We start from the raw sequence: 27,004 nt of genomic DNA, 5'->3' as shown, positions 1-27,004 counted from the left end.
TGAAGTTCAAACTCCCGTTAATCTAATGTAAACCCACATAATTCCCTGGTTAGTGGATGGCCACTTATTTAAAAGCAGAAAAGTGATGGGGGCTGACTCTCTACACCTTTAAATCCCCGAACCACAGATTTCAGTCATAGCAAACACACCCACTCTTCTCATTGTGTCTCAGTCCTGTTGGTCCTTCCTGCCCAGCATGTCGGGGCTTGTTGTTTCCTCACAGTTGGACCAGGTAACACAATTGTGCAATTTATTTATCAAACAGTTTAGAATATTTAAGGAAACACACAAAATCAAACAGCTATTTAAGTGTAAATGCACTTCTGAAGTACAGTTTACAGTTCAATTGACTATGAAGACTTATCATGCAGTTGCCACTCAAAGAATTCCAATGAGATTTGGGGTTTTTTAACGCCCCCTTGTGTTCTCTCAACTCTTTTGTTTTCCTGATCAGATTGAATTCTGCACGTCACAATGAGAGAGACACCTTCACCATCTCCCTGAGCAGGAAATCCAAGAGCCCTGAGAAAACATGGCCATGCAGAATAAAGTTGATGAGTGACGCAGCCTCTTTCGTTAACATCACTTGCTGAGACGGTTTCTGTGTCCCTGCAGTTACTCACTGTGTCAGGAGTCAAGTCCCCACAGTGACCTTCCACAGGCACAAGAGGACACTGAGATTCACAAATGATGACAAGAGCCAAACAGGCGTTATTTGTTCTCGGTTTATTGTAGCATGCAAATTCCATGTGCCAAAAAATCCTGCTTTTTGTAAATCCATCTCTCAGTGCAACAGAGAAGCAGAACGCTGCTCGGCCAAGCTGTCTGTATACGTCAGTGTCATACAAGTGAACGAGCCAGAAAATGCACAGAAGAATCAGTCAGTCAAACGATACTCAAACAGTTTCATCAATCGTCAATAACACGTACAATAAATCGTCATCACCATAGGTTAGACCTACTCCAGTCCTGAATTACCGTACAGTTAAGTAAAAGGGAAACCTTTCACAATGTGATATTTCCAAGGAAATAAATGGAATACGTAACAGTATTATTCATTATGGGGACATTTTAGATATGCTGTCTCTTCAAGGATTTTTATTCTCCTCATTCTGAAACATTACACAGCTGCCCCAATGACTTAAACATTTAAATATAGATGATTATCACAGGTTGTATAAATGAGCGTCTATACTATTTAAGTCCATCTAATGATGGTGCCAGACTGTATACAATGACAGATGTGTACCATCTCTTAATAGTTCATTTACATTTCAATCGAACAATAGATTCGCAAATAAAATGTCTAATACAGACATGAATAGTCAGAAAACATCAGTTCATCATAAGTTTCACGATCAACAAACAAGCTTTTTACTTTTTCTCCATATAATATAGATTGATGAGACACTTTCTTGTCTAATAAAAAATTTCATAGTTTTTTTCTTTTTAGCAAATTCTCAATATCCAAAACAAAGAAGCAAAGACTTAGAATATACTAAAAAGGAAAGAAAAAAAATACCACAGCAACAACCAAATGTGGTACAATAATCATAGTAATAACAATATAATCTCTATTAAACAATACTTCAGTTTCATGAGCAAACGAGTAAAATGCCGCAAGCAAACTTCAGCACTTGACGTGGCCACACAGTGGGCATGTGCAGAATTCTTACAGCGCTGGGTGTGTTGTATCACAACTACAGAATCATCAGTACTCATCCGCCATCACAAGAGGGACTATATCGCATGCATGAGGCCGGATGCAGGGACGGGGTAAAAAAAGGAAAGTGGGGGGGCAGAGTGCACCTGTTGGCAGTGATGGGGTGGGGATCAGTGCAGTGCAGTTTTAGCCACTACAGCAGGAAACACTGAGTATCACCAGTACTCGCAATACTGTTTTCTTTACATACAGCAGTGCCCAGCCCTTTCCCATGAGAGCAAGTATAGCAAAGCCAATATTGATACTAAGAGGCAAAAGCAAACACTGGCAAACAATTTTATCAGCGGTAACACTTTGACTCATTTATGCTTCGGGGACGAAAGGATCCGTCGCTAAATACCACCACTGAATATTTGAAGTGATGAATATAAGACAAAAAGCCAAACTACCAGCTGAGCAACTGAAGTCTTCCCTGAGCGACTCGCACAGACGAGGATGTAGCCTCCTCTAATGGAGAAAAATCGGAACTGCGAGAGGAGTATCAATCATTCCTCAGCTTGACTCGGCCTCCCCCCCCCCCCCCCCCCCACCTCCTCGCCCCAGCCGAGCAATATGAAAAGCAACAGGAGAGATTGCAGGGATTGATTGTACTGTACTATACTGTACATAACATGGCACTTACATGACCTCAAAGGGGAAATTGTAAACAGATGCAGAGCGACAGTTTAGCTGAGGCTTATCTTTGTGGATAGGAGCGGCTGAATCCCCGCGGCAGCTCTCGCCTTTTTGTGGTCAGAAATGAACACGGCAAATAAGCATCGTCACATCAAGTCAGACTGGATCGTTCAGTCCCGTTATTCACTTTCTTCACTCGCTTGTCTCAGCAGTCGGGTGGGAGCTAAGACAGAATCCTTCCACCAAAGGTCACAAAACCTTTCCTCAGATGTACAGCCATTCTGCCATCCTCTAAAACTGGATTAAAGATATAACTTGAAGGGCTTGGCCTCTCACGATGAAAATTTTGAGAAGGTACGGAAGCTGAGGTGAGAGGAAATCGAAGAGGGAACTTGAAAGATACAGAGATTTGTTTCTAGACAAATCTCATAAGATTTAGAAGAGGTGGAAACAAACTCAGCGGAGTCTCCAGTCCATGAATCCAGTATATAAATATATAAGATGGGCAAATGCAACAAGACGCCTCATATTTATAAAAAAGGGGAGCGAGGCAAGGCTGGTCTGTATGGAAATCACGCATACCGCACAATGTTACAGTGAACTAGACTTTGGTGGTTTAAGGTGCACATCTGATTACGAGCGGACGCAGAGGAACACGAGACGACGTGATCAGTTTGTTGTGAATTAGAAACTTGACGAACGACAGTAACAAAGATCGGACAACTTCACGGAAGTTAGCAACGCCTAAAACAAAATAAAACAAAAACTTTACCACCACGAAGAAACGCTAAATGAAATGGCGTCCCTCACGTTTGCTTCGGCTTGAAAAATCATACACGACCATTGAATTTTTTTAAGTGTGTAAATGGGATGAAAAAAGCTGTGGGCAAATAGAAATGTGACGTCCAGTGGTCATTTTCTGAGATCACGCCTCTGAAAGGAGAATATGAAGAGCCCAATGTTGAGTTTTATACAACGCCAGGGACAGGAAGGCCACTGTATTGCATGTATGTGTGTGCATGAAGGAGTGAGCACACATGTATTTTATGTGTACAAGAGAGAGATTGACTGTGAGTTAATGTGGCGCGCAGAGAAATCGACTAAATTAGACAAAATGCAACTACGTCAAAACAAGAATTGCTTTGTGTTCTTTAGTTACGCGACATGAGTGAACTAAGGGAATATGTTGAGGGTTAATAATAAATAAGGATATAAAAAAAAAAACTACATCTTTACTTTGCTCCCTCGTGACTTTCACTGATCAATGATCATTAACAAATTCTCTTTATGACTGTGTCGTTGTGCTCTGTGATCTCGTGACAGTCAAGGGGAATTCGGAGGTCAACGTTTAAAAGATCATATGACTCACAAAAGACAGAGGCTTGTTTCACTGTCGCCACAGTGGAAACGTCTGTTGTCTGCAAATTTTCGTTCTATTTTATTGGAGGGTTTGAGCGGCCGGTCCAGTTTTGTTTTCAGTATTATTGCGCTTATCTCTCTTTTTCAGGAAATAGTTATGTAAATGTTACGCAGCAACACAACGAAGCCTTTAAACGAAACCAGCGGCCTAAACAAATTCATTAACATGTTACGAGACATGGAGAAAAATGTGTTACATGTCCATGAGTCCACAAAAAGGGAGGAATAATGCCAAGTTTGTATAATATTTAGCTTGGATAGTTATCTGGGGTTTGATTATAAACCAGTGTTTTAGCAAAGAAATCCTAAAGTAAACTGAAAAAGTGGCCTTAAGAAACTTCCACATGTCCACAACAAACTGGATAATGTGTAAACCTCAATAAAGGAGTAAGATGCTAAGAGATCTCCAGTTTTTAACAAACAAGTTCAGCGTCTGTGAGGGTGAACTGATCGTGGACCTTATTAAGCATTAACAGTGATTCCACTAAATTCTCTGTGGTAAATACACTAGTAAAAATTAGCACTTAGCAGACAGGACAGTGGATTTTCTCTGGAGTCTCGCGGGCCTGTCACAGACTGCCGAGCTGTATCTGTCAGGTTTTATTTAGGCATACGATTTACATATATGAAGGCTGGAATTCAATGGAACTGCCTTCAAACAGGATCTGTTTGTGTGCTGGCAGCTCAGCGCCAACGTAGCACGTGTCGCACTGTCTGACTTTGTGTCCCTTTAGCTTCCATTCAGCAGCATCTCTGTGCCGGGCGTGGAAGGGTCCCCCAGTCGAGAGGGTCCGGTCCGCAGCAGCAGCTTGCCGACGCCAAGACCCCTCGAGACCAACCCGCCGGGAGACAGAGACTTTCTGGAAAACAGGCAGAGAGGAAGGAAAAGTCAGAGGAAACAAAGTGAAAATCTCTCTGTACACTTCCAGCTCGAAACATGACGATGTCAATCAAGTCAAAAACCCCTCAGAGTGAGGGAGATCCCGTGAAACAGTGGTTGCCATGGTAATTCACCTGAAGGCCATCTTTTTCAGCAGGTGAGCATCCATCTTTTCTGTCAAAGTACCCTCTGTTCGGGGGCGTTCCTTCACAGGGGATGAGAGGAGGGGAGAGGAGCAGGGAGGCGGCAGGAGGTGGGAAGCATCCTGAGACGGAGAAGTAATCAGGTCTAAAGACTCCTGGAAGAAAAGATGATAGGAAAGAAAGATGAGAAAGAGGTTTTGGTTGTACACAAATTGGATTACGTTTACAATACAAAATCCCTGAAGATACATCCCATCCCCACCAACCTGAGACCTTCTCTCCTGGGGGTCTGAATCCTCCATGTCCAGAGCGCACAGTTCCAGCTCAATGTCTCGGCCCGGGTCCGGCTCGCTCTCGGCTCGCTCCCGGTCCTGGCTGTAGACGGCGTGATGCGCCTGCAGATTACAGGTCACGATTCTCTCTCCACTGCTTATCGAGGTTCGCCGGCCGTGAAGCTCCGATGCACAAAGCTGCTCACTGAAAACACGTAAACAGACAAACAGAATAATTCTAATTCTAAAAAAAGTGCAATGAAGCGACAGAAAATGCAGTTTCGACATAAAGAGGAAAAAATAAAAACCTGATTAAACAACATGGTCACGATGCAGCGTAGTCAGACAAAATGTGTCACTAAAACAAAACAATATTAACAACAATGCTGGTTTAAATCAATGTCAGTACATTAGAAAACGTGTTAACAGTGCACGAGAGGCCAGATCCGTGCAGAGGGCTTTCCTGACTCCTCTTGGCTGCTCAGTGTGTTTTCACCAAGCAGCCAGCAGCTCTATTTTTAGTCTGACCACTGAGAGGAAATGACTGCTGCACAATGAGACAGAGGAGGGAAGAGACAGGAGGAGGAAGAGCTACTGTGCGAAGAACAATTAGATATTAAGTTCTGTACGTGCCTCTCCATAGTCAATAATATGTGGTACAGTGTTGATTTTAATATTCATTATTAGTTTGTATGATTCCCCACAGTCCAGCAATATATAAGACCTGTTGAAAAATAAACTGCTACGAAAGGATATAAAAACTAATACCTCCGCCAAGGCCAAATAATACTACACATGATTCTTAGTTCTTATCGTTGAAATATAACATGTAGTGATTTATTTGTCATAATAAATTGTCCTAAATAGTGGACATGAAAACCACTGCAACATAAATTTACAGCCGACCCCTTTAACAACAACAGACAACTATTGTGGAACAAATTATTTGAAGGAATCTGAAAATATGCAGCAGTTTGATATGCACTAAATTGTACAAAATCATAAACATCAGGCCACTAAATAGATCTGATATAAGAAAATGAAGATTCATGAATTTAATCCCTGAGAGTATTAAAAACATTATGGAAAAAATTGCTGTTTGTTGCAGAGATTAATTTGTATCTGCACCACAATTTAATGGATTCTTCACTGACCCAGGTCCAAGTTTAATGGAAATGGGTTCAGTAGTTTTTGCGTAATCCTGCTAAGAAGTAAATAAACCAACAAACACACAGGGAAAATTAACCTTTTTGGCGAAGGTAAAAATGTGTGGTACCTTTCGAGGAAACTGGAGTGGCTGGAAGAGTCTGATCCTCTGGAGCCCCACCTGTAGTCACTGTGATCCAAGTGTGGGTTATAATCTGTGATGGACGGAGGAATAAAGCAACAAGGATATAGAAATATAACGTGTGTATGTATTATGTTAACATGATGAAATACAGTGTACAACCTTTATACAGTTGAAAAACAAAACAAAAAAGACATAAAATCAGGTTAAATACAATCAATGTTTAATTTAATGTAATACATCAAAGTAAAAATGTTATTATGATGAAAGATAAACTAATAAGACACCTACACTTATATTTTTAGAATTGATTTAAGAGATGATCTACTCTCTTCTCTCTTTCCTCTCCCCCTTGTGTACCTTTAAAGTTGATGGGTGTGGTGCTGGAGCTTCTCTGGCAGGCCGTGGCTTGAACCGGGTCGGTGGTGTGGTAGCCCGTGCGTGACGCCCTGGATATGGCCCCCCACTTGGAGATGATGGGCCCCTCGCTGAAGGGAATGATGGGGTCCTCATCTTTTAAGCGCCGGTAGTGATCCAACGAATGCAGCCACCGCTTCCCGACACTACTGCTGCTGCTGCTGCCGCCGCCACCGCCGCCGCCGCCGCCGCCGCCGCCGCCGCCTCTGCCCCCGTTAGCCTCCAACTCCTGCATGAGAAAAACATGGAGGCTGTTACAAAGAGAGCACGCGCATACATACAGTGATGCTAAAGTAGTGGGTGAGTTTGAAGAGTCTCACCGGGTGCTCCGAGCAGGAGTGAGCGGAGCTGTGCGTCAGTGTCTCAGGCTCAAAGGGACTGAGGCAGGGGCCGATGGTGCCACAGGACCATGGGGAGTAGTGGGCTAAGCTTTCCTCCCCTCTGAACCGGCACCCGGCGCACTGGCCTCCGCTGCTCTCCAAATGCTGAAAGAGAGAGAGAGAGAGAGAGAGAGAGAGAGAGAGAGAGAGAGAGAGAGAGAGAGAGAGAGGGAGAGAGAGAGAGAGATTTATATATGACCAGGAGACATATTACTCTACTTGCTATTCCTTGCTTCCTCTGTCTTGGAGTCTTTTTATTTATTTATAACAATATTGAACTTGCACATATTTCACATTTATGTACTGACTCATGCTCCAGACTTTGTATATCCTACAAGGGATGGTTCACGGGTTTCTGATCTTAATTCTTATTTCACTTGGAAAAAACTTTGTGCTTTAGCTTGAAAAGGTCTATATGAATGAAATGTATGAGTCTTAGCTGCTCATTTGGATTTATACTGTCACTGCCAGTGCTGACAGGCTGCCACTTTGCTGACATGACATGGAAAAATAAACCGTCTATTTACTGATGGTTTATTTGTTTGTTTGTTGCAGACGCATCCAACATCAAACTGCGACAGGTAAACAATCACTTAAAATGTCCTCGTGCGTTCAGTAATGACAGCCTCGTTTTGAAAGTGGTTATCCTCAGAAAAAAACACATCTGACTTTGTGTTAAACAAAGCTTTACTCAGCTGAAAGCCTGAGTCACTGCTTGTTAAAGTCGCTCCTCTCGCTTTTTCCCATTCTCTCTCACACACACACCCACACATGCATGCACGCCACCACTGTGCAATGCTATGATATCTTCCTCCACAGTTGCTAGGCAACTATCTCCCACCTAAATAGCATTGGACACAGTGGAAATGCAAGCTTTAGGGATAGGAATTAAATGCGACAAATTTAATAAATGGTGAAAGGCATAAGAAATTAATCGCGCTTGTTAATAACGTGGTCATGGTGGAATTTAAATCTTATCGTCGTGCCTATGAAACCTCTCAACGATGCCGTGTGTGTTTGTGTGGGTGTGTGTGTTGCTCTCTACCTCAGTTCCAAAGTCGATGGTGAAGATGGGGGAGGACTGGGAGGGTCTGTTGGTGTTGTGATGGTGGTGATGATGCGCCCACTGCTCCTGCTTCCTCCTGAACAGATCCTCGTAGCCCAGAGGAACACGACTGTAATCCTGACAAAGGACAAGAGAGAGACAGTGAGGAAGAGAAAAGAGAACTGATCATTACATTATCATATTAATAATATATTTATATGAGTGACAATGATGCCATCTGGAATTTACAAAAATAAATGACAACTACCAAGTTTTAAGTTGTTTAGGTTTAGACCACAGACTGTTTATAAAGACGGACGACATGTCTCCACTTCCCTCCACTATCCAGAAATGAAGCCAAAATATCCTGGATACAAACGCCACCATCTTGCACATCTGAGTCAGTCTCAGCTGTCAATCATAATTATTTTCCCTCTTTTTGTATAGCATCAAATAACTAATCAAAACCAAACTAATCTGTTATACAACACTTTGTAAATCTCCATGAAATATTCTTTCGTGGTGCATTTATATTTAGTCTAAATACATAATATTTTCAGTAGAAGCTTTTCAATATTGGGTTGTTTATATATTATATTAAATTATATTATATTATATTATATTATATTATATTACAACAACAACATTTTTTTTTTAATTTTGAGCAATCAGTGCCCATAAATTAAATACTTCAACTGTGTTATTAGTCTCTATATCACAGTGTTGGTAAAATATACTTTTTAATTGTTCTGTAGTAGCCATATACTGCGATATGGCGATGAGAGAAGAGAGTGGGGGAAGCAGAGCCATATTTGGGTGAGGAGTGGGAGGACTACAGAGGAGGCTGAAGCTACATACTGCAGCTCTGTGGCTGGCAGGAAAGGTAGAGGTGAGAAGATGTGGGTGTAAAAGAGAGAAAACGAAGTAAAAGGAAATGATGCTGAAACAAATGCAGCAATAAATGTGTTCAGTGTAAAACAGACCTGCGTCAATTAAAACAGAATTAACACAGATGGCTTTACTGGATATACTGGATGTTACCCAATCACGACATTTAGAAATCAAACACATTATGTTTTTAATTACTGTTTGTTCAGAGAGCATTGTCTCTCTAATAACATGCCCACGTCAATAATTAATATATATTGTTTTTTAAGCCAATACGCTGAAAATAGAAGCTGGGTTGACACTGCTTCCGTCCACGTTGGAATAGACGTCACTGAAACAAGTAGGAGAAGCTGTAGCAACGTGCGTATTAAACTAAATCAGTGATGACGTGTGTTAGTATCTGAAAAACTAAATTCCTCTGGTCAGAGGTGAGTATTAGCGATGGTGCATTATTTCCCTCACCCTGTGTAGCCCTGTGCGATGGTCCGCTCCGGAGCAGTAGTTGCTGTCTAGAGAGTTGAATCTCTCCCTGAGTGGAGGCTGGTAGACGGAGGAATGCAGCACCTCTGGAGGCAGCGAGTTACTCCTGGCGTCCTCTCGGTGGTACAGCTGCAATGGCAGTTTTCAAAGTTAGACAATAATCACACACATACACACTCATAGATATCAGTCCCCTAAATATAACAGATTTTTCATCAAGACCCATGAATTATTCAAGGGAAATCAGTGAAAATGCAATGTAAACGAAAGTGATAAAACAATTCCTGGATCCACCCTCTGATCCGGATCCATACCAAAAGTTAATGGGTTCTTCCCTGACCCACACCACATCCTCCCACTAAGTTTCATGATAATCAGTCCAGTAGTTTTTGAGTAATACAGCTAACTAACAAACCAACCACCCAACAAACAACACCTTCTTGGCGGAGGCTCACCTGAGGCCTCCATACTCTCCTGCTGTCATAGAGCGGAGCATAAACCCCATGAGCAGGAGCCAGAGGCCCATACTGAGGCTGCCCCGGGTGGGGATGGAAGGCGGGACCCATCCGATCTCTGGGTGGGTGTGGGGGGTACCCCGAGGAAGAGGAGGAGGGTGGGTGAGGCGATTGAGGGTCACTGTGGTAGGAAGTTGGTGGAGGTCCCATGGAGGGCGGCAGAGGGGATTCTGGGACATTGGACGACCTGAGGAAGCGAGCCATGCAGGGTTTGTGAGGATGATGAAGAGTAGAAGGGTAATAAGAACCTGCTGAAGAGGAGGAGGAGGAGGAAGAGGAACGAACAAGAAGAAGAACATTTATTTGCATTTTGCCACAACAAGGATTCATGCTTTTAAATTCAAACTCCTATTTGAAAACTCGACTCACAGGTTTGTTGATAATGGGGCGTTTCATAAGCAGAGTGGGGCTCCTGATAGTACAGCTCTGTCGCCTGTGAAGGATGTGGCGCACGCAGCATGAACTGACCGTGTTTGGGTATCGGAGCGCCACCGTCACCCCGCGCGACTGGGGTCAAGGGAGATGATGCTGAGTGGCTGACTGGAGTCCTGGGAGGAGAGATGGGCTTCCTAGGGGACAGAACGTCAATAAAAAGAGAAAGAATGAACACAATCGCACTTGGTTATAATAAAAGTCAGACCTTCCCGAAATAAATAAATGATTGTGAAGAATTATTTCTCTCCCAAATCATATACAAATACCCTGCGTGCACAAAACCACACATTATGTGACGTGTAAATGATATGATATTTTGACATTAAACATATTTTTAGTACTAGAATAGTAATAATATTGGGTTGTTCGTGGGTTATATGCCAACAAAAGGAGACATACAAGCATTATTAAATGCGTAAAGAAAAATCGTACTGTTCCGTTGCACCCGACGTGGTTCTGTTGGTACCAGGCAGCCCGTTGCACCCGTTCGCCCCACTGGTTCCATTTGGCACCACCCTCTTCATTTCCTCGATAATGTCAGCCCCTCTGGTGATAAACTGCGGGTGAGTCACGCCAGGAACACCGTCTGTCAGGTTAGTTGCATTGTCCCCTGTGCCTTTGAGCCCCTCTACCACTCCCGCCGACACGTCTTCATGGAGGCTGCCCTCCATGGTGAAGGTTTTACCCATAACCCCGGGCGCCAACGGAAATGCGCGGCCCACGCTGTTGCTCTTCTTGTTCCTCAGTCTAAATCTGGGGAGAGGAGGAAGGATCAGTACAATGGGGAGGGATTAGCTCTGATAACATTGTGTGTCTGTGTGTGTCTGTGTGTGTGTGTCTAGCCTTATTATCGCAGTATTATTGCCACAGTGGGCCTCTTGTAAATAAATACATGAGCAGATTAATACAAATTTAATTAAAACAGAGGCTGGGTGAGGCTGTGTACTGCCAGTACATAAAAGAATAACAACATAAAATAACACAATTAGACCACCAGACGTCTGTCTAAAATTATATTAGTAATGTTTGAGAGTTATTTATCTTGATTACAGTGAAAATTGAGTGTTTCTTAGGGCTCACTCACTTCTCCAGTTCGTCCTGTGTGTGCGCGAATGTACAGTTGGTTCCTCGGGGACAGCCGCCCTGTTGACGGAGGTCCCGGCACATGCTGGTCTTATACTTGCTGTTGGCTTGAGGCTGCAAAACACAGATACAATACATTAAGGGTAAAAGTTAACTGAAGCATCACCCTTACCATCACCCCTAATTAATCCTCTAATACTAGGGTGAAAATGAACATGCAACTCTTCAGGTTATTGCACACCAAGTCTGTGTTTATTGTATACGTTATATATATATACAAGGATAATTTCATCTTCCACCATGTGTGTCAACGTGACTGACACAAAGTGAGGTAATATTTTTAAATGGTTTTGAATTGTGTTATTATACTAAAATATAAAAGCAGTGTAAAGTTCGATTAGTGTTTACACATCGGTCTTTGGCAAATAGTATCCATGGTGATTCCACTATCTATTTGCAGATCGTTACAACTCATTACAGTCGATCCCGAAAAGGTAAAATCATAAAATTTCATGACTGTTAAAGTCAAACAAATGTCAGAGACATTGTGCTAGGAAGAATAAATTATGTCAAAGCCCACAAACAGGGACGGACGGACAAAAAAGAGGAGCTTGGAAACATCATAAAGCCGAAGAACGTCTGAGACTTAAATTAATCAATGTTGTGGTACGTTCCCAATGGAAAACAAATTTTGTATTCATGGCAGCGCTGCATTTCCAAAACACCAAAGTAAACCATCAAAAGAAGCTCAGAACACAGACCCCTGAACATTCAGAAAGCATCATGGTGTGTTCACCCACCCTTCAGCATATTTTCTGGCATGGGGAAAAATAAGATACACGCCTTCAATATGGAAAACACAGAGGTGGATATGCAAACTGGTATTTCTGATTTCATCCATCAAAGACCTGAAGACTTTCCTCTACAAGATAAGTAGCTCAGGATTTCAAGACGGCATGTCAAGGATGATTCATAGAAATGAATGATCCTCTGCATGTACATGTATTTGATCTGATCAGGCATGAGAAAATCTTTTTGAAAGTAGTTGATACTGACACACAGGCTGGCTGAGCCTCTTAGAGAGCCAGTTAGAGACCAGTTTCAGTCTTCACAAATGCATTATCTGCAAATTGTTAAGAGTTATTTTAATGCTGCGGGATCATTTAAATAATTGATGGTAATTTAACCGGGCACACAACGATAACTGCGACCCATTAACTGCTTGTGGCTTGAGATAATTCCGTGTCCTTTTAAGTATCTAAGACGACCCAGCCTGGAGGAACATAGTGTGCTGCTGCACCCTGAACAACTTATCTTCCATTATGACGGCCCTCCACAGTGTCTGGATGAGGCAGCAGCACAACTCCTCCTCCCAGGATCATCCATCTTTACTATCCTCCACTTTTTCACCTTGCAAATATTGTGTAAATATCTAACTCTTACGATCTCCTCCCATTGTGTCAGCATACCTGCGGCGTGTCGTGGCTCTTCTTGCTGAAGTTCTGTATGAATTCCACCAGTCCGTGAACCACCAACTTCACAGCCAACATCACGCTTTCCAGCTCCTCCCATGATGGTGCTGGGGCGTCTGCACACACATCAACAAACAATCTGTTTAGTGCAGCTTCTTATCACGAGGTCTCGGTGGTTTTCCCTGGATCAAAAGGACAGGCAAGTATATAAAGTTAGACGATACGTCTCCACTTCCTACCGTCATGCAGAAATTAGGCTAACATAATTTGGTGCACCGCCATCTCTTTCCTTTGACGTCATTTGGAGCCAGATATATGTGCTCGGCTAATCGCAAGTCTCAGCTGTCAATCATGACATTTCACGCCGTTTTTATAGCATGAAATAACAAATTAAAACCAAACTGAATGGAAAAAAAACACGTGATTATATATCAAATTGATAAGAACTACCTCAAATAACAGAAACCTCCTCTTAGAAAGTGACTTTTAAGTTAGGTCAATGTCACATCCACTAATATGGATGAGGTGGGACCTACACTGCAGCCAGCCACCAGGTGGCAACCAAGATGATTTTGGTTCACTTAAGAGGAGCTGTCGTATTTATATATATACAATCTACGATGCTGACATGGTTTCACTTACAACGTTAACATGCTCATGTTTAGCAGGTGCAAAGTTTGAGTTGAACATCTTAGCTTAGCATGCTAGCAGGCTATCGCAATCAAAAGTAGGTGCTGATGATGGTGATGGATTTCTATTAGTTTTTCAGGTATTTAATCATGAACTGACCTAATGGCCAAATGAAAACTTTTACCTGATGATGGGACGACATGAAAAGGAAACACATTTCAAGTATTTGGACTTGAATGAAAGTCAAGGGAAATATTCCAATTCATCCTAAAGGAAACATTAATGTCTGTTCAAAATGTTGTGATATTGACAACATCCACGAGACTAGTGTGGCTAAACGTGTTGAGGTGGCACAGAACCTCTGCAGGGACGGAGTGAACGATAGAGACACAAGTCTGACAAATTACCTTTTCTGTGCTAATGCAGATGATTCAACAATGAGGCAGAATGAAACAGTCCGAAGCTTTAATGATGCAACAAGTACCAGGCTGCTTCATGACTATATAAGTGCAGAGTTTGGCAGGGAACCCCAGAATACGCGCCATGAAAACTCAAAACACATCAAACACCCTGCTTGATGCTTTGATAATTGAACGTGTGACACTGAGATGAATCCATGGTTTTAATCTTGTGTTTTGTTCGCGCTAATTGCAGTTTTCATGTGAGTGCCACAGCTCGTCTGTTTTCTGATCTCATTATTCTTTGGAACTGGACGAATCCCTTTATTCTGAGAGAGTGTGGAAAACAAAGTGAGGTACCTGGATTGTGGTCTATGTCGGCCAGCAGCTCGAGGTGCTGTCTGAGGCTCGTGAGGTTGGCTGGGTCTCCTGTCCTCTGCAGAACGATTGTCAGCTCCTGGACGCTCTTTGCAAATGACTCTGGAGACTGCAGCTGGAGCACGAGATAGAAAAGGAATCAGAATTCAAAGAGGCATTTATTTCTCCTGCAACATTTGAAATTCTAAAAGTGAATTCATCGATGAACAATGCCGACACTTGCACCAGTAGAACAGCGGTACCTTGTCAATGATGGACTGCATGTGTGACTTGTGGACCAGGTCTCCGTACAGCAGAGACGACCACTGCTCCGGTGAGATCCGTAGGCCCGCCTCCATGGCGATGTGCACAATCTGGGCATCGTGTTCCCGCCTGAGAGCCTCGTATGTGCGAAACTCTTCCTTCAGCTGCATTAGTGAAGAGTCCTCATCACGCTTAGTCACCTTACAGGGACGAGTGGACAGACGGTGCAGGGGGAGAGAACAGTCAAAATCTTACATCACCACAAACACTCACTCTTGTATGTGTTATAAAAACATCAAAAATGTAGTTAACTGCAGCTGATCATTTTACATTTTGACTTCTTCAGTTACTGTGATAAGTACAGCAACTTTGAACACAAAGTTTGCCCTCAGACACATTTAAGTGTGAAAGAGTTTTTTGAGAATAAAGTTGTAATATTGCAAGAATAAAGTCATAATATTAATAAAAGATTCTGCAAGAAACTGCGTCTCGAAGAAAGACACATTAAATAACGACTTCCTTCTTGTAATGTTACGGTTTTATTCTGGTAAAATTACGCCTTTATTCATGTAATATTATGACTTTTTTCAAATTAATTTGTGACTTTATTCCTGTAATATTAAGATTATTTTCTAATTTAAATTAGGAATTACAGCTTCATTCTCAAAATCTCATACTTATGGTTTGATTAATACGGCCCTAATACTCCCTACTAATTGTATGGTGACATAAATATCAATGTGAATGTGACGGTATTTTGGTTTGGTTAATCTTACGATGCTTCCTGAGTGGTACTTGGGTTTTTCCAATGAACATAGCAGATTGTTTTTTTCAGTCATCTGTCAGTGTTTGGTGTCTTCAGACTTACAAACTCAAATTCAGATCAGATAAAGGGATTTTCCCCTTCTCAGAATCTGCCCTATGAGAAATCATCATAAGACACCAGCACACTTAACCCGTGGAAGGAAATCAATCAAACAGAATCACATTTCATGATTATTCAAGCTGCTGCTCGGTCGGGTCTCCTGCTCTTTCAGCTATCGTCCTCTGTATCTCTGCACTGTCTGTCTCTGTCCATCAGGGCGGGGCAAGGCAAATATAGACCGCTGTTACATCACGAGCAGATAGCTGACATTTCTGCCCTACCAGCGATGTCTGTCATCAGATAACAGGCACAGAAATACACACACAGACACACAGGATACATCCACAGAGCCCATATCCGTAATACAAGTATGACTTATGTACTGTTAGATGTTAGTAACAGCCTTACTTTAATGTCATGTTAATCTGGAGAACAATCCACAGTTGAGACTGTTTTCCAAAGCTCACTCAGACACTTTGACTAGTTCATAGAAAATCGTTAAACTTTGTTTATTCTAATTTGGTTGTTTATTTCAGGGAAACTATTGCACTTACAGCTGACAAGCGATTGCATTAGAAAAACATCAATTTGAGGCTTTGTCTCTGTGGCAAGACATGTGGTGGTAAATGAGGATCTATTTAAACACCCTTCATTTAATCAGGTCATTTATTATGGTTTGGGTTCCTGGGACATCAGCAAATTAAGGTTCCTGACATGAGCTTCTTGTTTTTCTTAAATGGAGCTTTTAACATTGCAATAATGCATCTCTTGTATGTGCACACATTTGTGGGTCTGTTGTGTATCCATGATGTGTGTGTGTATGCTCATTCCAAAGTACCTTGAAGCAGGAGGCCCTGTAGAGCAGCTGCACCACGTGGCCTATGCTGGTTTTGGAGGCCTGGGGGAACCGAGCCTCGAGCTTCTGGACTACAAACAAAACCAGCACCTTCCTGGACAGAGCTGAGCCGTCCTCCAGCGCCAGTAAAACCAGCTTCAGTGCATCTTCTTGCATAGCTGATGAGGAGGAGTTAGAGGGTTGATGTAAGGACAGAAGGTGGCGGGAGGAAGTAAGACAGAGACAAAGGAATAGATAGCATGGAGAGGGAATCAGATAAAACATATTCAGCACAAACACGTTCGCTCACAGGTTTGCATGCATCTGCATGCCGACACTCCAAACAGTGCATATTTCACTTTGTTCCACTTATCAAACAAAGGCTGCTGTGACGCTAGGTGTCCTCAGACTTTTCAATGAACCCATTCTGTGATCATGATGAGAAACAAGTTTCCCAGTCAGAATCTGCCCTATGAGTAATCATCACAGGACACTGAGTACCAGCACCAGCCGTCATATTGATTCTACCCCGTTGATTTAAACAATCAGAAGTTTTGGACTCGAGCCCAGTCGACTGAAACACTACCAATGAAATCCAGCGGGCTGCATTTTATGACTCACTGACTGAATATCAAATCATCAAATCTGATATTATCCATGCTGAAATAAAGGTCGAATTAAAATAAATATGTATAAGACAGGAGTAAAAGAAAATTCTCACAACAGCCTTCATTACATTTTAAGTTAACTGATAGTTTTGAAGTTTTGTACAATTACATGTATAACCCTGCATCACGTATTTAAAGCAGGACACGTCTTTGTCATCCACACTCACCAGGTCCCAGGAACTGACATCCCCGCGCCCGCACCGCCGCCCAGAGGTTGGCAGAGAGCTGCTGGGGGTTCTGGTGCTGCAGGATGAGCTCGGTCACGGTTCGTTCCCCCAGCGACCGGCCTGCCCGCACCGCCCGCACACGGCCCTCCTCCTCCACCAGCTGGCAGTTCACCAGGGTCACCAGCTTCCTCTGCATGGGCCGACTGAGCACACTCGGACTCAGGGTCGCGACACCTGCAACGGGTGACAACTATATTGGTAAAAGAGTGTGCCTGTGGAGCTTCATCTTGATAAGAACTAAAACTTCCCTCCAGTACCATGAAAGTGCAGAGGAGTTCAGTGACATTAGAAGTGTGAAAAGCACAAATGTCAAGTTACACTGGCAAACTCAACTGCAGCATTAAATACAAAGAGTCTGATTCACTTTCACAAACATCCACACACACATACACTCTACCTTTTGCTCCGCTGATAGGTTTCAGGTAGAGAGCCAGCTCTTCTACACACACCCTGCAGACCTCATAGTTCTCCACCTCTGCTGCACCACTCAGGCTCACCGGCTGCATATCAGGGATCTAGGAGGCCCAGATACACAAGAGATGGAACAAATATTTTGAGTTTGAGCTTATTGTGATTGTCTCATTTACCCTCGTGGAGCCCCGCCCTCATTCTCCCTGACTCACCTGAGCTCCGACCAGCTGCAGCAGGGCACAGTTGACCGGCAGCAGGTCGATGTCGGTGCTGATTGGCGTCTGGTCGAAGGGGCAGGCTTTGCGGTGCAGTTTGTGCAGGCAGGTCTTGCACACCGTGTGGGAGCAGCCCAGGCTGATGGGCTGGTGGCCGCTGCTGTCGAACTCATTGTAGCAGATGGGACAGGAAAGGAACTCTGTCCACTGGGCTGCCTGCACCGGCATCCTGTCACCACACCACCGGGGGGGGTGTCGTCGAGCTCAGGGGGAACACATGTCAACGAGCCCCGACAACAGCTCCTGCTCGCCGACGGCCACTAGGAGGAAAAGCCCATAACGACGCATTGTAAAGAAACAAATTATGTAAAGTAAAACACTGTTTTAATATACAAAATATGTCTTCATATGTTGAAAATACTGTAGATTAATAAATATAATGAAATGTGACTAAATGTGAATAACTGACTCATCGTTTTAGCACAAAATGGCATAAAAACTAATAAAGATAAATCACCAAATGGCAAAACAACCTATTTTGCATGTACTTGCAGTAACACAATTTCAATAGCAGCTACACTAAAAATGAAAATCTTTTTGTACCTCGTAAGAACAAACACACAAAGACGCAGTATGTCACAGTAATCAATGTCCTCGGCGTCCAACAAAAAAATGAGCAGCAGCAACATTATGACTTTTTCCGAGTCCTATCAAGAGTAATAAGCATTTAGCAAAGTACACAAGCAGAGCTCAGACTCTGCCGTCATAAAAGTCATGATAGTCATAAATCTATTTAATATAACGTGGGCAATAAAAGTGTTTTCTATCTCTCTCTCAAAAGCAGCCGCTGCCAGCATCTCATTCAACCCACATTGTATTAAAGGCAGCACATAAAGACTATTTTGGGAAATTATTTTTACACATCATAATGTATAGGCTATATATAGTATAATCCAGACTGTTTGGGATCAGTCATTGAATTCACTGAATTAGTGTTGCTCGACTGAATCGTAATAGGTCCACTGATGACTAAGACACTGCTCTTCATTCGCTAATTTTAGCTTCCACACTTCTTCTAGAAAGAGGGAAAGCCTATAAAATACATGACAAATAGGACAGTGAGATGCTAAAATCTTAGCTAATAAATTACAGTTGACCAACATTTTTGAAAATAAAGGTTCAAGATTGAGTATATTTGTCATATCACATCGCGTCATATTGTACTTTCATACATAATAATAACCATTGTACAGAGGTTATATTCACACAGACAGTATCTGCAGGTTGAGAAAGATTTGCTTGAATAATACCAACATCCTGTGTGTGTCAAGGGAACATTTTAACATTCCCAAGCATCTCAGACAGTTTTTCCTTTCTGTGTGGTCACAGTTTACAAGACTGACCCTGGCTCAATGCTCCATGATACAGACTAATTACAATAAATGTATACAACACCAGTAAGAAAATATTAAGTTCCATATGGATGGGGGGGAAACAAATTATAATGTAATGTGCACTGCATGTATTCAACTTTGTACTTTTCATATCAGGAAATATGCCACCTCTTACATAACAGTACTTTACAAAAGTATATTTTGATATTCTTCTTCTGACCTCCTGTATGCTATTTGCCACATCATCCCATTAGCCAGGGGAAGGATCTGACATGAACACATGAATACATGCAAACATGAAAACAGAGCCATCTTCTTTTGACTCAATTATGCCAAGTGTTTTTGAACATGGCCTTCAGACAGAGAGCACCTGTTGCTGTTATGCTCTGATACATCTGTTCACACCGCTCACCAAAAATAACAGCTGGAGCCTAACGGAGCAAAAACATGAAACGATCCATTCAAATGGGTGAGAGATGGACACACACACAAACACACACACACACACACACACACACACACACACACACACACAGATCAAGAGAGATTACATGAATTTCAAAATATGCTGCAACCAGTGTTTTTGATTCTGAGAGCCTGTGCAGCCGTGTATTGTCTACATGTGCACAAAACCAGCACTATTTACAAAAACATGTATATTTATTTATTCGTAATTTAAATTGTTAATTCTGTGGTGGAAGAAGTACTTGAGTAAAAGTGCAAATAAATAGACAAAGTATCACAATAACTTTTCAACTTGAATAAGTCAGTAAAAACTTAAAGTATCAAAGGTAAAAGTACTTGTGTAGCCTATTCCTTAGAGCAAAGGCCTGCTATGTCATTATTGCTGAGGCCAGTACCAGTACCCTTATAATTATATGATTACTTCTAATAATATTTTTTAAAATTACATTTAATGCAATGCAATGTAAAAATGGAGTAGAGTTGAAAATACAGATACTTGCTAATACATGTAGTGGAGTAAAATAAAAAATAGAAAATCTATTCTAATAAAGGACAACAATTAAGTGACTGTAATTTGTACCATTCTACATCTGTAATTACTTATTTACTTCCACTTGCATAAAAGTAGCTTTTAAATAAAAAGTATCAAAAGTAAAAGTTGTATAGGCTATTCCCTAGAGTAAAGGTCAGCAACATCATTATGGCTGAGTCCAGAACCAGTTCCCCTCTTGTTTACTTCTAATAATATTGAAAACAAAATGAGGAAAATGTTGTGGAGTAGAAAGTACAGATATTTGCTGATACATGTAGTTGTGTAAAAGCGAAAAGTAAAGTACAGATACGTGAAAAAGAACTCAAGTACAGTAACGTAGTGCATTTGCTTGGTCACAACACACCATTATATTTATTTTATCTATTAACTATTTATTTAATTATGGAAACAGTATGGATATATACAGTATAAACCATAAATAAGACTCCCCCTTAGTTTTCTAGGAATTAAATATTAACCGATATATATTTATAGCCACGCGTCAGTTTTCTACGCACCTTCCAAACCAGAGGCAGCACGCGGTGCCCGCCTGTCCTCCTCTGTCTCCAGGACAGTTCCACTCTGTCCTCATGGCTCATATTTCCTTCTGCAAGGAGCCCAAACGTCAAGGAGCTGCAGCAGCACACAGAGTCCTGATACTGACTGACTGAGCCACCATGTGAGGACGAGGGAGGGGGGTGGGGGGTTGGGGGTGTGGGGGTGTGGGGGGGTGTGGGGGGGTGGGGTGGGGTGGACACACGAAGAAGTTGGGGAGTTCAACGTTCAACGTCATTCACTGGCTGCAGTCACGTTGACAGACACCTGTTTCTGGTCTGTGCAACTGCCACATCCTGTTCAACACAGTCCCTGCATGGCACAACTCAAAAATCCTGCTGTGCCAAGCCCCTGTCTGTCGGTGCCTGTGGTGGAGGAAGTACTCAAACATTTAACATAAAAGTACAAATAAATACACAAAAATGTACTAATTTAAATATAAAATCACCAAATTGACTTTTCTACTTGATTAAAAGTAAGTACTTGGTTTTAAATATTCTTTAAGTATGAAAAGTGCTTGCAGAGTGAAGCCTTTTTCCAAATGCATCATTCTCCTACATCATTATGACTGAGTCTCAGCCTCTTCTGAACTCATGTGTCTGCTGCTGCTCTAGCAAAAAGGGTCTAATGGTACCTGCCTGCTCTGATTGGATCAGTGGATCAATTTGCTGCTTGTTACCGATATATACATGTAAATGTAAACCATTATGTAAACATGTAATGCCATGCTTTGTAACAATTGAGTATTAAGTACAGATATTTAGTAATGATGGAGTACAAGTAAAAAGTACCCGAAAAAGAAGTCAACTTAAGTAAAGTACAGATACATGAAGCATGTACTGTACAGTAGCAGAGTAAATGTACTAAAAAGTACTTTAGTGAAGTATAGATACTTGAAAAATGTACTTCAGTACAAAAAAAGTAAATGTACTTTGTTACATCCCACCACTGCTCACACACACGCACAAACCCACTTTTATACAATGCCACAAAACAGCTAGATTAATAATATACAAAAATACCTCACATGACATGGGAAGTACAACATGAGATTGGATCGCTGAATGGATCATTGAAAGCATGCACACGCACACACACACACACACACACACACACACACACACACACACACACACACACACAAAAAAATCCCCCACAGTCATGTATAAGTCTAGTCTTGTGACTGGGAGAGGTGGGTGTGTTGTATTGTTACTGAAGACCTCAACTTCCTCATCAGGCACCTCTTCCTCGCGGAACATTTTAAAACGAGGAAATCGACCTGTTGTCTCTCGCACTTGTTTATGCTTTCAGTTTATCAAGGGTCAACAGGAATATGTGTTCTTTAAAACAAGCTACAGCATCGAGAAAGATCCAGCATATTAGACGTCTGTGTATTCAATAAGATATGCTTGAAATGGATAAATATTCAGACCTTTTTTTTTTTTTTTTTTTCTGCATTGACCTGTCGAGCCGCTCACTCTGAGGAGCGGAGGATGAGAAGTACATTGTGTCTTTACAGCCAACAGTTGGCGAGCTATCATCTGGCTCAGGACAGTGAGTCCTCACTTGGCTCCCTCTGTGTGGGGGAGGGCATCTGGAGTTTTCTTTGGCTCGTCACAGACAGAGAGAGAAAGAGGTTATTTTGAAGGTGTGTTTTTCTCTCCTGAGTCTTAAGGTATTCAATATTTTTAACAATTTAGCAGGTAGAATGATTCTGGCATAACTGGAAAAAAGGCAGTGTTGTGTTTACATGATGCTTTTAGCACTTAGGCTAACAGAGCTCTCGCAAAATATAATTCCACAAGTGACACACTGTTGACAAAGCTCCAGTATTGTGCACAATGCAAGTTTTGCCACAGTATAACAATTTCTTAAGTGACAATGCAATATCCGCTCTCGGCCACTCTTGGGCTCCCCCTACAGGATGGATGCGTAACTCCGTCGTAAATACAAGTTGTGGTCTGAGTCCCCCCCCCCCCACCATGCAAACAGCCATACACAAGTGCATTTGTTGACAAGCTGACAGAGAATAAATCGGCAATGTCAGAAGCAGAGTCATCGTAGCATTTTTAACGATGTGTCTTGAAAACGTGTCCGGATCTAAGCTCACATTCTTTCTCATAGTTTTTTATGTCTGGTAGTAAACGTTTGCACATTCACTGAACTCAACACAGGGTAGAACAGCAGCTAACAAGCTAAAAGTAGCCTACGCAGTTATCGATGTCTGGTGTATCAAATCACATTGAATTGCTTGGCTAACCAGCTAAACCTCTATTGAAGCGTTTACCTGATTTCTGACGATAAACTAGCGAGTCAACAACCTCACTTGCAACATACCAACGTCAGGCAAGCAGAACAGCACAAGACAAAGTAAACGAGCAGAGAATATGATTTACTAACAACCACGCCAGGCCGGCATCTGTCCTGCATCCTTTAGCCTCTTTTACTTGTCTTTTAGATTGGCAAACTGGTTGTCTCTTATGGCGAGCCGCTAAGTTAGCTATTTCTCTATCCAGGGGATACATCCTTGGGAGGCTACATTTGTAGACCAATTATGTCACAGCGCCTCGACTAGACTGTCCCAAGTCGAAGGCTCCTCCAAATGTGGCCGACAAATATGACCTTCCAGAACTAGCTGTTATTTCAAGGTATAAACTCTACCTTCTGTTGATTTAAACTGAAGGAAGGGATGAGGAAGAAGGAAGAAGGAAGCAAAATGCAGCAGTCAGTGAATAGGAGGCTTATCATGATGGTACACACCCACTAGATGTGAAGGATTAGAATATAGTTGAAATAAGGGCTAAGTTTTGGCATGTGGTAATGATGGATGGATGTGGTTGTTACGGCCTCCTCAAGCCTAATGTGTGTGTTGCTTTCTCCACACACCCTCAGGCGTCAGTTTCTGATTGTACTGTGCCATGGCATTTAACTGTCACTTTGCAACTCTTTAGTGTTCCTGTGAACCCTGTTGACTGAGGTGGCACAGTTACCTCTATTATATACCCCAGTATCTGCACAGAGACATATCAGGGACGGCAGCGCCACTTTAACTAGCCTACAAAGAACAAGACTGACGGGTCTGTGTGGAGTGGGAAGTGGATTTTTATGCCAGTTTACAAAGCTATAGGTTTGAAGCCTTCTCATGGCCTCAAGGTCTGAATGCAACATCTCTTGGATGATTATGGTAAATGGAGAGCATTCATAAAGTGCTATTCTGACGGACAAAGCGCTTTACGCTACAGGTCCTATTCACAAATACATATTCATACAACACCTGTTCACACTCACGCACATAGCAATGGTGCATCATCATGGGCAATTTGGGATTTCCAGGCTGAAGGAGCCAGGGAACGAACCATCTACCCTTTGCTTAGTGGATGACCCGCTCTACCTCCAGGGTAATGAAGAACTTTTTGGTATCTCTATCCAAACTTTTTCACACCGTCTTTCCCGCCAATCTCCAACAAAAATCTCGCCAAAAAAGGCCAGAAAATATAAAAACTAATCTAAAAGTAAAAGGTTTGATCCGTTTTGAGAGCCACAACAACCAGTAGCAGCAGAGATAACAGAACGAGCTGCCTCGGTCGTCATCTGTTGGATGAACACTCAAAATCATGTCACCCCAGAAACATCGCTGCTACAGGAACACAAAGAGGTTTACACAAAAAGAGATAATAAATGGATGTGTGGACATACGACTCACACACACACAACACCACAGAAAATGAGTTGAAGTAATATGAGCTCCCAAGTTACCGGCTCCTTTTCACCGTCACCGAGACCCCAGAATTAGAACATTCCATTAAACAAGAGTGTGTGTGTGGACCAGGTATTACTCGTGTTGTGGGGACCTACACCTGTTTATACACTGACATTATGGGGACTCGTCTTCCTTATGGGGACATAAACAAGTCCCCATAATGCATTTATTCAACTCTAAGGTGAAGACATGTTTGAATGTGAGGCTAAAGGTGGAAGACAATAGCCCTGGGACACCGATTTTAAAAAATCTATATAAATCACAAAAACCTCTCAACCATTTACAGTGTTTCTGTTCATCAGCAGAAAACACCGAAGAGAAAAATCATTCACGTTTAAGACTGCAAGTATCTAAGACAATATCACTCCTGTACTTTACCCACACTATGAAATATGAGCAACTTGAGCCAGTTTTGTTGTCTGAAGCTCACTTTGCTTCACTTTCATAAATGTGCTAATGACGTTTCAAGTCCCTCCGCAAATATGTCCCACGCAGCCCCCTCAACAACGTGAGCTACAGCCAGACTTTTCACATGCACTCAATTGTACAGCCTTCTGGGCAAAGCACAACACGGAAAATTCACACCCACCACATTGCCAAACAAAAACCACTGAAATACTAAATTTTAAGTTAAAGAAAAGCTACAATAAGGACGTGAATTGAGTCCTAAAATATGTTAAAATTGAAACAAATTAAATCAGGTTGTGTTTATAACAACAAAAACCCTCTAAAGTTCATTTATCTGTTGCTATAGGAACCTCCATATCTCAGCTGTAAAGTGTAAATGTTGCCTGTCACCGTAGCATTAATGATGAAGAGAAAGTTAAACTTTAATGTTGAGAAGTGACAAAGCTTGTAAAAGACTTTCAAAAGGCAAATAAACACCACACGCCAACATTATCAATCATACACATCGTTCGTTTTTACACGGTTTTACTGGTTTATAAGGTGACACAGTGGGTGGCTCCACTGTCATATTAGGGATGTGTTGTACAGGATTACTACAGTTGTTTCACGACTTGTTTTTGAGAGTACAGCAGGGGTATGTGGGTCTGTGTGATTACTTATTCATTAGGCCTGTCATCACAGTGTGTGGGGGTAGTGTCTGGATAGGAGGCAGGGCAGGCATGCAGCCCACAAGCTGCTGTATCATACAGCAAATACAATAAAAGCCTGTACTTCACTATTACAAGATACTGTATGTGTGTGTGTGTGTGTGTGTGTGTGTGTGTGTGTGTGTGTGTGTGTGTGTGTGTGTGTGTGTGTGTGTGTGTGTGTGTGTGTGTCTGTGCAGTAACAGGAGCTGTGCAGCCATCAGTTTATCACTGCCTTGGAAAATATTGTCAGAGTATCAGGTTGCTTGTACTTGCAAATCAGCAGGTTATAGGTTATAGGTTATAACCTCCAACATGTACTTAAACTTTATGACACTGCTGCACCACCTGAGCTGAGAAGCAACATGCTGAGAGCTAAGGAGATGTTCCTCTGTAGAAATCACGTTTTGCACAAATCCCTATCACCATTCATGGGATGCAACCAGACTCCACCATTACAACATTGCATTCTAGGTGCTTCAACTCTCTTTCTGGAGAAGCCTGGTTTGCATTCGCAGCTGAACACAAGCTACAGGCCCCCAGTTTCAGTACAAGCTGTATCTTTATGATATTCTACTCCATCAGCACCAGTTGCAGAAATTGGGGATGTTTGCAGTTCCCAGGTCTGATCATTTCTAACTGAACTCTAATTTCTCTAAGCAGAGGAAAACAATAACAAGTGAGCATCCCCTAAAATGTCAAAAAGGCTTTACACTCATGAACGACAGGAGCGGGAGAAAGTAGTGCGCACCTCTGGATAAGTCACTTACCTCACGCACTACACTAGAGCACCAGAATAAACATATTCATCATCCACGGGAGCGCATCAAAATAAGAACGAGCGGAAAAATGAAAAAAAATCTTCATCAGATGCAAAACATCCGCAGCAGCAGCAGCAGGCGCGCAGAGATCCTCCTCGACGTTTGATGCATTTCACAGAATTACGCACAGGAGTAACGCTCGGTCCAGCTCTGGTCCTCTGCGCCCCTGTGGTACGTGACGGACGCGCTCAGGTACAGTGAGCAGCTACACACCCTCGCTTTGACGAACCGGAGCTGAGAGGAGATGGTGGTATCGCTCCGCCGGTGATGGTGCCTGAACTGCGCCTCAGACTCAGCCTCAGCGCCGGGCTGCACAGCCGGAGATCCGCCGCTGCTGGTGCGCGTTTACGCATCCTGCAAAAAATGCTTTCTCAAACCTCCACCTTTTTTTTTTTATTTAATGGCAATAATACGAATAAATCATTGAGCGTCAGAGGAGAGGCACTATTTTAATGTTG

General features: G+C 42.3%; 1 protein-coding gene across 4 annotated transcripts; it reads right to left on the bottom strand.

Moving 5' to 3' along the window:
* Positions 1 to 4,204: 4,204 nt before the first annotated feature.
* rc3h2 (ring finger and CCCH-type domains 2) lies at positions 4,205 to 27,004 on the bottom strand. 4 transcript variants are annotated; one of them, XM_034602370.1, is made up of 21 exons: positions 26,496 to 27,004; positions 23,912 to 23,915; positions 17,923 to 18,225; positions 17,697 to 17,814; positions 17,240 to 17,473; positions 16,408 to 16,583; positions 14,704 to 14,904; positions 14,444 to 14,576; positions 13,053 to 13,171; positions 11,585 to 11,697; positions 10,933 to 11,253; positions 10,435 to 10,634; positions 10,006 to 10,316; positions 9,533 to 9,679; positions 8,183 to 8,320; positions 7,078 to 7,242; positions 6,701 to 6,986; positions 6,329 to 6,413; positions 5,047 to 5,257; positions 4,772 to 4,935; positions 4,205 to 4,617 (listed from the first exon to the last, which is right to left on the bottom strand). In XM_034602370.1, the coding sequence occupies exons 3-21, from the start codon at positions 18,151 to 18,153 to the stop codon at positions 4,488 to 4,490; spliced, it is 3,483 nt and encodes a 1,160-aa protein (XP_034458261.1). In that variant the 5' UTR covers positions 18,154 to 18,225; positions 23,912 to 23,915; positions 26,496 to 27,004; the 3' UTR covers positions 4,205 to 4,487. The 4 variants fall into 4 exon arrangements, with proteins under 4 accessions (XP_034458261.1, XP_034458260.1, XP_034458259.1 ...); XM_034602369.1 differs by lacking the exon at positions 23,912 to 23,915 and having other exon boundaries at positions 17,923 to 18,245; XM_034602368.1 differs by lacking the exons at positions 23,912 to 23,915; positions 26,496 to 27,004 and adding an exon at positions 20,829 to 20,977 and having other exon boundaries at positions 17,923 to 18,246.

The sequence above is a fragment of the Hippoglossus hippoglossus genome, chromosome 12 (genome assembly GCF_009819705.1).
Source record: "Hippoglossus hippoglossus isolate fHipHip1 chromosome 12, fHipHip1.pri, whole genome shotgun sequence".
Taxonomy (NCBI): Eukaryota; Metazoa; Chordata; class Actinopteri; order Pleuronectiformes; family Pleuronectidae; genus Hippoglossus; species Hippoglossus hippoglossus.
This window is presented reverse-complemented; position numbering and strand designations above follow the sequence as displayed.

Coding starts and splice junctions, on each gene's coding strand:
- rc3h2 (XM_034602370.1), bottom strand. CDS start 18,153: ATGCCGGTGCAGGCAGCCCAGTGGACAGAGTTCCTTTCCTGTCCCATC. Junction 11,254..11,584: donor ACACAGGACGAACTGGAGAA/GTGAGTGAGCCC, acceptor TCCTCTCCCCAG/ATTTAGACTGAGGAACAAGA. Junction 4,936..5,046: donor CCCAGGAGAGAAGGTCTCAG/GTTGGTGGGGAT, acceptor CTTTTCTTCCAG/GAGTCTTTAGACCTGATTAC.